The 14,415-nt window shown below is 35.7% G+C and overlaps 2 protein-coding genes across 5 annotated transcripts in view; both read left to right on the forward strand.

Annotated features, from left to right (window-relative positions):
* The window catches only part of kcnh2a (potassium voltage-gated channel, subfamily H (eag-related), member 2a), a 97,877-nt gene extending 95,064 nt beyond the window's left edge, over positions 1–2,813 (forward strand). Inside the window, exon 15 of the mRNA XM_056475487.1 lies at positions 266–2,813. Coding sequence (XP_056331462.1) covers positions 266–664 — 399 coding nt within the window. The 3' untranslated portion in view covers positions 665–2,813. The remainder of the gene's footprint in view (positions 1–265) is intronic.
* An 8,873-nt stretch (positions 2,814–11,686) lies between these two features.
* map4l (microtubule associated protein 4 like) overlaps positions 11,687–14,415 on the forward strand; it is a 74,402-nt gene continuing 71,673 nt past the window's right edge. For all 4 annotated transcript variants that reach the window (XM_056475498.1, XM_056475515.1, XM_056475506.1 and 1 more), the window contains exon 1: positions 11,687–11,725. The gene's annotated coding sequence lies outside the window, so the exon portion shown is untranslated. The remainder of the gene's footprint in view (positions 11,726–14,415) is intronic.

Consider the following 14,415-nt stretch of genomic DNA (forward strand, 5'->3'; position numbering starts at 1 on the left):
TTTTGGAGCTTCCCTGATTTTTATAAAACCAAACTGGACATAGAGGGTGTGTGATATCAATAGATTGTCCATGTCACTTGTTAAAATAGCCTATTTTCCTAGATTTGAACATTCTTCAAAATACTTATAATATAAATACCTAAGTCAGCAAAATATATAACAGTAGTCTAGTGGATTTGGGATATTTTAATGAACATATTACACATTGTGCATTTAAGTAAACTCTACTTAATTTTGTGAATACACTTTCTTTGATTTTTCCTAGATACTTGATCCTCATGACTTTGCTGACAGTCCCATAAAGACCAGTGAAAGTCTGTCAGGTTCAATGGAGCTCCAGCTCCTGGACTGTTCCTCACAGCCCCCATCTGAGACTCCTTCTGGGGCTTATATGGGTAGATGGTCACGTAGCATGAGCCACGACACAAACACCACTGGTGATCTTACAGCACACATTCATCTCCAACAAACAGCTATAGCTGATCAAGCTCATTATAGCTTTATGGATGCAGAGCCTATTGAAACTCTTCGCCACCCACAAGCTGTACAGAGTTTACATATGGAGACCTCTGAGTGTTCAAGACGCCAATCGCTGCCAGTAAAACATCAGGTAGAAGATGATTGCTCAATGCAAAAAAGACATGGCTCTGATCCTGGCTCTTAAATCTGACTTGTTCGGTATCTCATTGGAAAACAATGCAAAGACCCCCAACATGTTGGCAAGATGTTTAAAAGACTATTCAGGATCATATTAATTACCTCAGAAAATCAAACATCATTAATGTCCCTGTAGTTTGGTACTTTTGTGTTAGCTGGTCTAACAATATTCATTGTTTTTACCTGCCTCTTTATGAAAGTGTTCTCATTGTTTTGAGGTGTAAATGTAATGATTTGTATTAGCATATCCGCTTTTTTAACAATGTGGTTTTGTGTTGAATTGATTAGCCTCTATACTGTAGATTGTTTTGAATAGCTGAAACACTGGAAAAGCCAATTAGTGCAGGATTTATTAGAGTTCAAATGATCATTTGGAAACTTTAGCCCCTTTCACACATACAGACTCTTCTGGAAAATTGCCAGTAATCATGTGTAAATCACGGTAGTCACAGTAAAGGGATCATGTCCCACAGGCCCTTTTTGAAAATATCAGTAAATTTGTTCCGGAAATAGAAGTTGTAACATTACCGGTAATTTGCCGGAATGCTGCTCTGTGTGAACGCAGAAGGAAAATTGCCAGAAAGAGCGCGTTCATGTTTAGAACGCACTGACGTGAGACGTCTTATCCAGTCAATCAGAACATTCAGAAATATTCACATCTGTGCTGTTTCTAATAATAAAAGCCATTGAATATTTTTACAGACACATTTAGCTGCTATATGTTAGTCTGATAACGTTTCTAGGATCAATTAAATGTTTATGATAAACCGCTGTGAGTTTTCCTGCAAGCGCTACGTTCAGCTGTGTGGCTCCACATGTTTACATCGAAGTTGTTCACAATACCCACATAGCAAAATTTCTCTGGCCCAGATCTGGGCCACACAATCAGCTTTTGCTTGGCCCACATGCCGCAGTGAATTATGGTAGATGATTGGACTAAGTCTGGCTTTCACACAAGAGCCAAACATGGAAGATATCTGGGCCAAGTCTCAGCCAAGTTAATAACCCATAGCTGGCTCTGAACTGGGCCAGATATCTTGGTGTGTCACGACTGCAATAAATTTGATAATGCCATAAAGCTTTTTGCTTTATGGCTGTGCTTTTTCTCAAAGCGACCTGATTGGTAGAATTTTTTCTTTACTCTTTATATCTGGTCGAAGTCTTGTGTGTTGCCTTAAAGACGGTGTCACCTCTACAAAACCTGGGACATGTTTGGCCCACTTGCTGTATGCCAGTGCCAGATGAATGCCTGCTGTGCCAGCTTTATGCCAAATCTGGGCCAGAATTCTTTGCTACATGGGTACTTATTCATCCAGAGAATTTTTAATGTAGTCAAATGTGTAAACATTTAGCTGCGGTTAGCATTTCCGCTATTGGATGTCTCTGGGACAAAAGCATCTGCATGAATGCTAAAGCTTCCAATAAAAGTGAAACCATCAAGAAAAGCCTGACCCCTATTATGTTTACAAATACAAGTTCTGTCATTCAGAGGCCATTTCTGGTTAATGATGTCAGAATTTACACAAAAATTTCACAACGTCCTTGCCTGTGTGAACAGCACTTTTTTAATTTACCGGTAAAGTTGCTCCGGAAATTTTCCAGTATCACTGTGTGAAAGGGGCTTTTATCTCAGGTGGATGAACCCCATGCTCATCTCTAGTAGCTGAAATACCTCAGAGAGAGTGAATCCAGGGAACGCTGGGAAATCCTGCTGAACTCGCCAGTAATTTACATAAATGCAAGCATGGGAACATATATTTAAGACCATCCACTGCAAGGATTTTTCCTTGGAAACATGTTATCACTCAAAATGTATACTCATCAGTTTGGCCAGAGGGTCAAAATATGTTAAATGTAAATCCATTTTGATCATAATCCATATCACTAGTGGAAATAGTGTTGAAGTAAACATATAAAATACATATATAATCAGATGGAGCTGGTTCAAGCCAAATACATCCAGTTGTAATTCATACTATAAATGTACTAGAGAGATATTTATAGGGAATGTGGTACGTGTAGACAAGAATTTAGCTTGGAATGTTCAAATGTATTATAACATGTAATTTATTGCAATTCTGAGTAGGAATATTTATTGTTAGCTTACTGTAAATTGATTATTGTGCAGATTTTATCTTGTATGAACTTATAATCACAAGTACATAAATTCACATATAAGTATATTTAGGTTTATGGTATGCAACTATCATGACTGAATGAAATAGAATTGCCTTCATTTCCTTGTATTTCTGTTGAGTCCAAAAGAAGTTATTTATATATTTTCACTGCTGTAAAACAGGAAATTGAAGAATGTCTGTCTCAATACCCACACTTGTGATGTTGTCATCTTGTGTTTCCTGTATTTGGTGTTCTAGTGTGTATGAAGACTTCAAGTGTATGCCATGTGATTAAATTTGATTCATATGCTTTCTCATTTTGCTAGCTCAATATGCAACTTCTGGCTCAAGGCTAAGGTATTCATAAAACTGTCCACCTAGATGTAACCTAATACACTCACAGGGTAACAGATTAAACATTTGGACTGAATATCTGTCTATTTTATCGAATTGTTTTAAGAGCTTGGAGTACTACTAATGTTAGTGGACTATTCCATTAATATTCTGTTATTTCTCTATAATGCATTTAGTCAAAAAAAATCCTTATAATGATATGACAAGGTACAAGGTAGTGTAGTACACAGGCTAATTTGTTGTATATGTTTTAAATCTGCCTCTGATGTGTGTCACTCTGAGAAGCATGTAATTTTACATTTTCAATGTCAAAACAAACTCAACAAGGCATTAGAGATTCTACCTCTAAAGCATAGGTCTCAAACTCAATTCTCAGCACAGTTTGAGACCATTGCTTTAAATCAAGGATTGGCAAACTTGGTCCTAGAGCAGGGGTCAGAAACCTTTTTTCAGCAAAGAGCCATTTCTGATTTTTTGAGCAAATGCATTTTTTATAGAGCCAGTGGGGTATTGATATATACCGTTTATATCGAAGTTGATATTTAGCCGCACTATGTTGGTGGGTCCTTAGCCCAACACTCAACCCCCAACCTGGAAGTCTAGGACGTACACACATACACTATGGACAATTTAGTTTATCCAATTCACCTATAGCGCATGTCTTTGGACTTTGGGGGAAACCGGATCACCCGGAGTAAACTCACACGAGCATGGGGAGGACATGTAAACTCCACACAGAAATGCTAACTGACCTAGCCGGGGCTCGAACCAGCGACCTTTATGCTGTGAGTTGACAGCGCTACCATCCATTCATCCATCTATCCATCTATCCATCTATCCGTCTATCCATCTATCCATCTATCCATCTATCTATCTATCTATCTATCTATCTATCTATCTATCTATCTATCTATCTATCTATCTATCTATCTATCTATCTATCTATCTATCTATCTATCTTTAAACTGTTTTTATCTATCTATCTATCTATCTATCTATCTATCTATCTATCTATCTATCTATCTATCTATCTATCTATCTATCTATCTATCTATCTATCTATCTATCTATCTTTAAACAGTTTTTATCTATCTATCTATCTATCTATCTATCTATCTATCTATCTATCTATCTATCTATCTATCTATCTATCTATCTATCTATCTATCTATCTATCTATCTATCTATCTATCTATCTATCTATCTATCTATCTATCTATCTTTAAACTGTTTTTATCTATCTATCTATCTATCTATCTATCTATCTATCTATCTATCTATCTATCTATCTATCTATCTATCTATCTATCTATCTATCTATCTATCTATCTATCTATCTATCTATCTATCTATCTATCTATCTTTAAACTGTTTTTATCTATCTATCTATCTATCTATCTATCTATCTATCTATCTATCTATCTATCTATCTATCTATCTATCTATCTATCTATCTATCTATCTATCTATCTATCTATCTATCTATCTATCTTTAAACTGTTTTCATCTATCTATCTATCTATCTATCTATCTATCTATCTATCTATCTATCTATCTATCTATCTATCTATCTATCTATCTATCTATCTATCTATCTATCTATCTATCTATCTATCTATCTATCTATCTATCTTTAAACTGTTTCTATCTATCTATCTATCTATCTATCTATCTATCTATCTATCTATCTATCTATCTATCTATCTATCTATCTATCTATCTATCTATCTATCTATCTATCTATCTATCTATCTATCTATCTATCTATCTATCTATCTATCTATCTTTAAACTGTTTTATCTATCTATCTATCTATCTATCTATCTATCTATCTATCTATCTATCTATCTATCTATCTATCTATCTATCTATCTATCTATCTATCTATCTATCTATCTATCTATCTATCTATCTATCTATCTATCTATCTATCTATCTTTAAACTGTTTTCATCTATCTATCTATCTATCTATCTATCTATCTATCTATCTATCTATCTATCTATCTATCTATCTATCTATCTATCTATCTATCTATCTATCTATCTATCTATCTATCTATCTATCTATCTATCTATCTATCTATCTATCTTTAAACTGTTTTTATCTATCTATCTATCTATCTATCTATCTATCTATCTATCTATCTATCTATCTATCTATCTATCTATCTATCTATCTATCTATCTATCTATCTATCTATCTATCTATCTATCTATCTATCTATCTATCTTTAAACTGTTTTTTATCTATCTATCTATCTATCTATCTATCTATCTATCTATCTATCTATCTATCTATCTATCTATCTATCTATCTATCTATCTATCTATCTATCTATCTATCTATCTATCTTTAAACTGTTTTTATCTATCTATCTATCTATCTATCTATCTATCTATCTATCTATCTATCTATCTATCTATCTATCTATCTATCTATCTATCTATCTATCTATCTATCTATCTATCTATCTATCTATCTATCTTTAAACTGTTTTATCTATCTATCTATCTATCTATCTATCTATCTATCTATCTATCTATCTATCTATCTATCTATCTATCTATCTATCTATCTATCTATCTATCTATCTATCTATCTATCTATCTATCTATCTATCTATCTAATTTTTTTATTCTAGATATTTTATAGAATTTTTCTTTTGGCCATCACCACTCATGTATGTTGAATTTACGTGCACAAGGTTACTAAAGAAATGCAAGTTGTTTGCCCTTTATTGGTGTCGCAATTCAATTTTATCTACAGCACTAGTTGAAACGTCCTTTTATTGTTAACTGAGTTTATATTTATTTTGCTGTAAAAAAATCACAATAAAAGAAACTGTAATTGTATTTTCAAAAGTTGACTTAAGTTTTTTAAACTGTAAAATATTATTGAAGGGAGGCAGCTGAAGAGCCACATATTTTTGGTCAAAGAAACGCATGTGGTAGTAGGTTCTCTACCACTGTCCTAGAGGGTCCCTGCAGAGTTTTGCTCCAACACCAATCAAACACATCTGAACATGCTAATCAGTGTCTTAAAGATCACTAGAAAGCTATAGGCAGGTGTATTTGATTAGGGTTAGAGCTAAACTCTGCAGGACACCAGCCCATCCAGGACCGAGTTTGCCTGTGCCTGCTCTAAAGGCTGCTGTTGTACTGTATAATGACAGCAAATCCTTGAAATTCAATAGTTGGAGGTTCATTCCGCTGTGGCTACCCCTGATTAATAAAGGGACTAAGCTGAAAAGAAAATGAATGAATATATCTGTATTTTGAATTACCAACATCTACACATCTTTTGTTACACAGTTAGACACGTTAGCACACCCATATGCAGGTGGCGATGAGGAAGTTACATAATGAACCAAAGCTCATCACAAACAACTATTTCCACAATTAGAAATAGGTATCAGTGTATAGAAGGTGCTCAGTGTCATTCACACAGCTACTAAACACCAGTATGGTAACACGCATAAAATTAAAGTCATGAAAAAAGCTTTGTTTATTAACATTAGATGTAACATAAATCTCTAATATACATAACTGATGGGGAAACAACTAAAGAAGATCTATACAAACAGTGGCACAATCACATATTGGCACCCTTAACCTTTGCAGTATTCTTCTGTGTCTGTACTTTCATGACATAATTCACCTTTGATTGTCAGGCAGAAGTCTACAAAGAGCTCACCTCAGGCCCAATTACAAACTTCACACTTCATGTGCACTTACAGTCTTGCCAACTTACCGTAATCATTGTGTGTAAATGTTCACTGAGTCAGCAAGTCTGTAAGGTTTCCCATTCATCATTTCAGTTTTCAGAAGGGTGCTTGTAAGTGCCCCCTTTGTGTCTGTGGTGTTACCTCGATGCATACTTCAGTCAAGAGTGCACTGAGGTGAACTCCAAGCCAGACTTCTCCCCAACAGTCAATCAGAAGTACGTCACGCAGAAGTGGACTCCATAACAAGGGAGACCGTAAAGTTTTAGGGTGCCATTTGGGATTGGGCCAAATACTACTTTGAAGCAGTATTAGAGGTAGTGGCACACTTCCAAATGGCATCCTAACCCTTTGTGATCTTTTGATTCTTCTCACGAATGTGTGAACTCATAGGAATGCTGCATTTAAGTCCGCCTGAAACATTCCTTAAGAATTGACAAGTCATAATGACATCAGGTTTGCTCAAGTTACTTTTGTCAGCACAAGACAGTGTTGTACCTATTGATAAATTATAAGAAAATACAACAGATAACTCTGCTTAAATTGAATAGCAAAGAATTCATATTAGTTATGTTTTGTCAATGTCAAAGCATAAGAGTTTGCATCCATGAATTCCACTTACTGATCTACACAAAACAAGACATAATGGTATACAGTCAACATTTGAAGTGGATCAAAACATTTCATCAAAGTTATCCTGAAACTATTGAACAACACCCATTTTTAGGACAATTTTGAAAAATGTTTTTGATCCACTTCAAATGTTTACTACTGTAAATCAGTGATTCTGCATTTCTCACTAACGTGCCCCCAACTCTGAAGCAGATATTTAAGTGAACATTCTTGTTTATGTGAAAAACAATGCTGAAATCAGATATTCTGCTTTGAAAATGTGTTTTCTGTGCCGGAATATCTGTGTTTGTTTTGGTTATTTAACCCACACAATTCCAGTTTAGCCAATTATATTTCAGCACCCGGCTTGCCTTGTTGGAAAATCACATATTTCCTTCATTCATTCAGAAAGGCTCTCAAAGCATGCGTCCATGACTGAAATGCCACCTACGGTGGACAGTAGCAGACTTCGAAATGAGTTCCACATGAGGTTATTAATTAGCAAATAAACTGTAAACATTAGGTGAACAAGTTACATTTTTACCCCGTGTCCTAACAACATGCTATACGTGACGAGATACGGTGAGCAATTTGGCTGTTTGCACCAGGTAGAACACAACAGACATTTAAATACAGTCATTCAGAAGCACAGAATGTGCACTTACTCACAAATTGGTAAGGTTAATAATCTAATTAATACATATTAAACCTCTTTAACATTATTGAATGTAGATGTTGATTCACTGATATGTGTTGGTTTGCAGAGTCACAGTTAAAGTTCAATTTTAAATGGTTTATTTTATTTTCAAGATCTGAAGTGAACTATCTGCTGCTGCTTTCAGTAGTATGGCAATAAATGTTATGTAAAATGGCATTCAAACTCACGTTAGCATTTAACACTGAATAAAGCACATGAGGTGTACCTGGGGGATCATTGTTAGTTTTCTGTTGTTCAGCTGCAAGAACTAGAAGCTGTTTCTAATATATCAATTCGAGGTGTTGGTTAGGAGAAAAACTCCTTTTAATATGGAGAATATTCCTTCTATCGGGTGCCATTGCTTTTATATATAACACAATTTAAATCCATTTAATATATAATAACATTTAATATCCATTCAATTTGTTAATAGGATTTATCTGACATGATTTGAACACACCAGAATACCACAAGAGTTTACTGTAGGGCCACTATCCTTGGTTTAGTTCCATCCATAATCGCACACACCTAAGAAATATAACTGTCTTCAGGGTTGCTTGAAAATTACGGACAATTAAAAAGTGTTTAATTATGGAGCTAAACTAAACTAAACTAAATGGAGTTCAAAGGACAGTGGACAACTTCTATTTTAGTGTGCCATTCATAATTGGATCTCATTGGGGGCTAAGTAGAAATGCACACTGAGGGGATATCAGCTTCAAATGGTGCTCTTGCTAGCACTGTTATAAACAGAGAATGGGACACCTGCTCAATATTGTGGTTTTAAGAATGTATATGTGTTCCGTGGAAATGCTTTGAAAAAAATAGTTTGGACAAGTTTTGCAAGTATGCAAAAGGAGTATGCAAGACTGCAAGTACATGCGAAGTTTGCCATTTGGATGTTAAGTGAAGTTTATTTACTGTATAAACTAATTTCAAGAGGATCACGTGCTTATGATTGATCACGGATGGTCCCGCATTAACTAACACATGATCCACCAATCAGATGATTCCTAACTCACTATAAATAACCAAAATTCCTTCGCCTTGAAGAATCCTCCCTTCCACCCCTACTCCTCCACCTTTCCATTTATAGTGTGGCACGGTGGCCCAGTGGTTAGCGCTGTTGCCTCACAGCAAGAATGTCACAGGTTCAAGTCCTTAACAGGCCAGTGCGGAGTTTACATGTTCACCCCATGTTTGCATGGGTTTTCCCTAGGTTCTTCGGTTTCCTCCCACAGTCCAAAAACATGCAATATAAGTGAATTGATCAATCTAAATTAGCTCTATAGTTGAGCTCTTAACCAGCAGTTTAACTCTATATAGCAATTTATAATCTGTCATCAGCCCTCAATAAGCAGGGGAGCTCTCGAGACATACCTGAGCTCAAACTCCCCTAGTGCCCTGCAAACGAAAGGTAATCCCAGGCTCGAGGATCTTATGATCTCAGGGCTCTCTCCCAGGACAGCATGCCAAACTTGCTTTAAAATCAATCATCAGCTAAGTGTGAACTCTTGAATATGGATTTATTGTGCATTAATGACACTGAGCTTTGAAAAATGTTGGACCAGATACAGTCTTGCACACTTCCTGTCATGTACATTCACCCTCAAAGGGACCAAGATACAGGTGTGGGTATTGGGACAGTGGGTGTATTGAGAATCATTCTGCTTTTTAAACATAAACTGAATTATCCTTTATATGTTTTTTTCAGAATCAAACAACTCTGAGTATGTGTATACACAAATCACGCTGAATAATTTGCAATAGGATATAATACTGCAGCCAAAATGCAGACCAACCCTTCCCGCTTTGGCAGACAGGAAAAGGCCCTCCTAAAGCTTGAAAACCCCAAATATAGAAGCATATCATAAATACTGTTCAATCTCTCAATGTATCTTTAGGAGCAATATAGTGTACTGTATACAGTAGGAAGTACAATATACTGGATTGTTTATTCAAGCGATGATCCTGAAAGAAAGGTTTAGTGAAATGGGAAACCAGCAGAAAGAGACACACCCACTTAAAAAAATAAAGGCTATTATTGTTATATTTTTATATTAGGGCCTCAACTCTGCTGCTTAATCATGTTCCAGGACCGGACAAACAACACAATAGAGGAACTACATCCTTCCACAACACTTGACACTCTTTTACACCCTCAGCCTATTTGTGTAAAGGTGTCATACTGTAGGTGTATGAGGTTACAATCGGGGGGAATTCAAATGGATTTTAGCATAAAGGACAGTAAACTACAAGAGTATCACATCTCACATCAGGCAGTCTGATTTTCCTTGATACAATGTCAAGTGGTCTGATGCCCAAATCACCGCACAGTTGTTGCTATATTGGTGAAAGTCCCTGCCTGTCATTTGCCATCAACCTCACATGTTCCATTAGCTGTCCATCAATACTCTCACACAAAATAAATACAAAAAACACATATTAGTGGGTAGCACGATCACCTCACAGCACTGTGTGGATTTTGCATGCTTTCCCCGTGTTCACGTGGGTTTCCTCTGAGTGGTCCGATTTCCCACACAATCCAATGACATGCGGTATAGATTAATTGAATAAGATAAATTGGCCGTAGTTTATGTGTGTGAATGCAAATGCAAGTGTTTCCCAGTGTTGGGTTGCAGCTGGCAGGGAATCTGCTGCATAAAACATATGCTGGATAAGTTGGCGGTTCATTCCGCTGTGGTGATCCCTGATTAATAAAGGGACTAAGCTGAAAATAAAATGAATGAATGAATGAATGAATGGATGAATGAATTATTAGTCTGTATACAACAAATAAAGATGACTATTACATTTTAGAATGGTGGTCCCTCATACTATGGGGTCTGTAGAATTACAAAATAATTCCAAAATGTATTAAAACCATAAAATAAATCGAAATATCTTCTTCATGATAAAGTTTTAGATGATACACGTTTTTCAAAGTATAAATTGCGTCATATAATTAATATATATAATAGATCAAAATAAATAGAAACAAAATAGAACAAAATAAATAAAAATTCATCCATTTATTAATTTTCCTTCAGCATAGTTCCTTTATTCATCAAGTTCGCCACAGCGGAAAGAACCGCCTATTTATCCAGCATGTTTTACACAGCGGATACCCTTCCAGCTGCAACCCATCACTGGGAAAATAAATATATTTTAAAAAATAATAATAAAATGAAATATATAATAAAATGAATAATACATATTTCATTTAAACAAGTAAATAAATTAATAAAAACTGCAGTCCAGATAAGTATAAAGCGTGTTTTTATACAAAGATGCAATTTTATTTTAGAACGGTGGTCCCTCACAGTAGGATAATAACCAGGGGTCCGTGGCATTTAAAGGATGAAAACCTCTGTCCAGGAGCAGCAGTGCTGCTGTGACAAGAAAAAGAGAACGAGAGCAGTTTTCCTGCATAGCGATTGGCCGAGCTGTACGCGGGGCGGGGCGTCGCCCTGCTCTGACAGAGGCGAACTGTACGAGAGGGCGGATCTGACAGTGTGCACATCGGCCAACACTACAGCGCACTCAATTTTAAAAACAACAACGGGTAAGTGCGCTTTGACATTGTCGTTAGCCTTCACATTTCACCACTTCACTACAAGCCAATACCATCAAACCATGTGCAGGACTAAAGTCTAAGCGTAACGAGGTCAAAAATTGATAGCTAACAAACCGTGAATTTTGATACATTCGCAGTCCCGCCACGCGAAAGGAGGATGCGATGTAAATACAGGGTGACTCATCATCGCTCTCTCGTTTCCAAACGTTCACAAATATGTCGACCTGCCTTAGTTTCTTTGTTTAGGCACTGCCGCAGCTTGGATGCTCTGGACAGGTGTCTTCCGCAGCATACATCTCTAGAAAAGTACTACAGTTACATAACTTATTGTGTTAACGTTGTGTGATGGTGACTTCTAGTGAGGTTCCTTGTAAAAGACGATTAAAAATAAACCACAAAAAATCAACCCAAAACGCGCCTCTTACAATAAACAATCATAATTTGGACTATTACAATGGGCGCGTCGCATCGCATTGTTCTCCTCCATCCTTGCGTTTGGTGCCTGTGAGCATCGCGTGCTCGCCTCTCTGCAGTGCACCTCTTCCATCTACATCCTCATGCACATGCGTCATTCTGTGAAATGCGATTGAAATGGAGCACACGATCCGAAAAGGACACTTTGAGGGTCATGTGTGGATGCTTTTTGGTCGTGGGAGATTTGTCAGTCGTCTTTCTATGAAACAGAGCTAGTCTCTTGTGACCCCGTTCTCTCATTTGATCTTCTGCAGTGTTGGATTGTAAATGGACAGTCTGACCACACCCCCCTTAAATCTTTATTGCACGTTATTTCTATTGCACTATGACTAGGTTTGTTTGCTGTGCATACAGAGCATCAACAAATGTCACAGTAGTGTTTATTCAGTTAAACCAGGTGTGAAGGACAAGGAGGTGTCCCTCATGAGTCTGTATTCTTGTTTGTTGTATTTTATTATTTTCGCTTGTAGGGTGAAGCAGGATTAGGTATTATTAAACCGAGACTAGAATGTTTATAGATCAATACACCTCTAAAAACTATGAGAGGATCCAATGAAACAGTAAATGATGGCACAAAGGTCATTGTCATTCTGTAAATGTTTTCATTTGTCTGACATCATCATAGTGTGTGTGTGATTGTGCTTCATCATGTAAATGATCACAGGAAATGCATTAAAATGTATCCTACCAAACATAATCTTGTGCTAATGATATACAGTCTCTTAAAAGGATAGTTCACCCAAAGATTTTAAATTGATCACCATTTGCACACACTCAAGTGGCTCTAAACGTCTTCTTCTGTTGAACACAAAACAAGATATTTTGAAAAATGTTGGAAAAAAGCAGCCGTTGACATTCATAGTAAGAAGTACTATCAAGTCAATGGCTGTTTTGTCCAACATTCTCCAAAATATCTTGTTTTGTGTTCAACAGAAGAAAGAAACTCAAACAGAATTGGACAAACAAATGTAGCATGAGTAAATGATGAACTATCTCTTTAACACCACTTGATAATGGTAATTGTACACTAACAATATAAAGATTAGTTGTTTGTGACTTTAAATGCTCAAGCTTTTTAAAGCAAGATGGATTCTGATTGGCTGTCAGCTACTGTACTTTTGCGTTAGTTATTTGTTTCCATGCAAATTTCGAGCTGTCACATAAAAATACATGCTAAAAGGAAGCGCCAAGATGCCATAAATTGCTGAGTTTAGATTTTTTTTCTTTATTTATTTATTTATGTTGTATCAATACAAAACGATTAAGTTAACTTAACAACTTTAGATGGATTGAACATAAAACAATTAAGTTGTCCAAAAAAATGTATTGTGTTATTTAAGTAAATTTTTCATAAGTAATTTGAACAAGCAGGAAAAATCTTTTTTGAGTGAATAAGAGGACGTGAGAATACACTATGACTGAAACACATCTACCTAATAAATACCTTAGTGTGGAACAAAAATGTAATGTAATTTGCCTTAACATAGTATGTGACTGCATAACTAAATGAACCAGTGGACTGATTTCATCATCACATATCAAATGTTGTCATCTAAATCTTTTTTACCTTCTAAAACTGTCTCACTTGACTGCATTTATACAAATATTAGACATCATAACAGGGCTGGGCAATATGGCAAAAATGCATTCTCGATAATTATTTTCCATATTGAATGATTACAATATATATTTTGATTAAAGTTGTTAATGCTTCCAGATTCAAAAAAGTACGTCAACAATGACTGAAGCCACAAAAATTAGAGGGTCCATTAAATGGCATAACATATTTTTGGCCAGAAATTTGATACATCTCGAATGTATCGAATCTCAAATCTCTACATCTTGGTGGCCGAAAATTCGATATCAACACACTTTTAGATTCCCATTGTTGTACATTTCTACTGTGTAATTGGCAGAGTAAAAAACGTCCAGAGCTTATCATTGTTATTGACATCAATTTTATTGCGATTTGATATATCATTTATCGGCCCAGCCCTAAGATATCATGATTCTCATAACTGATGCTTAAATCATTCATCGCATGAAAAAAAAATGTTGTGAAAGTAATTCTCTGTGCCTTTATCACTAATTATGGAATAGCCTCTGCCATTCATTCAGATGTGTAGAACTATAGTTATTGTCCTTGGTGGAATATTATTTAATGCAACATTATTAATATTATTTTAATATTATTTTAGACTTGT

This window comes from Danio aesculapii, chromosome 2 (genome assembly GCF_903798145.1).
Source record: "Danio aesculapii chromosome 2, fDanAes4.1, whole genome shotgun sequence".
Lineage (NCBI taxonomy): Eukaryota > Metazoa > Chordata > Actinopteri > Cypriniformes > Danionidae > Danio > Danio aesculapii.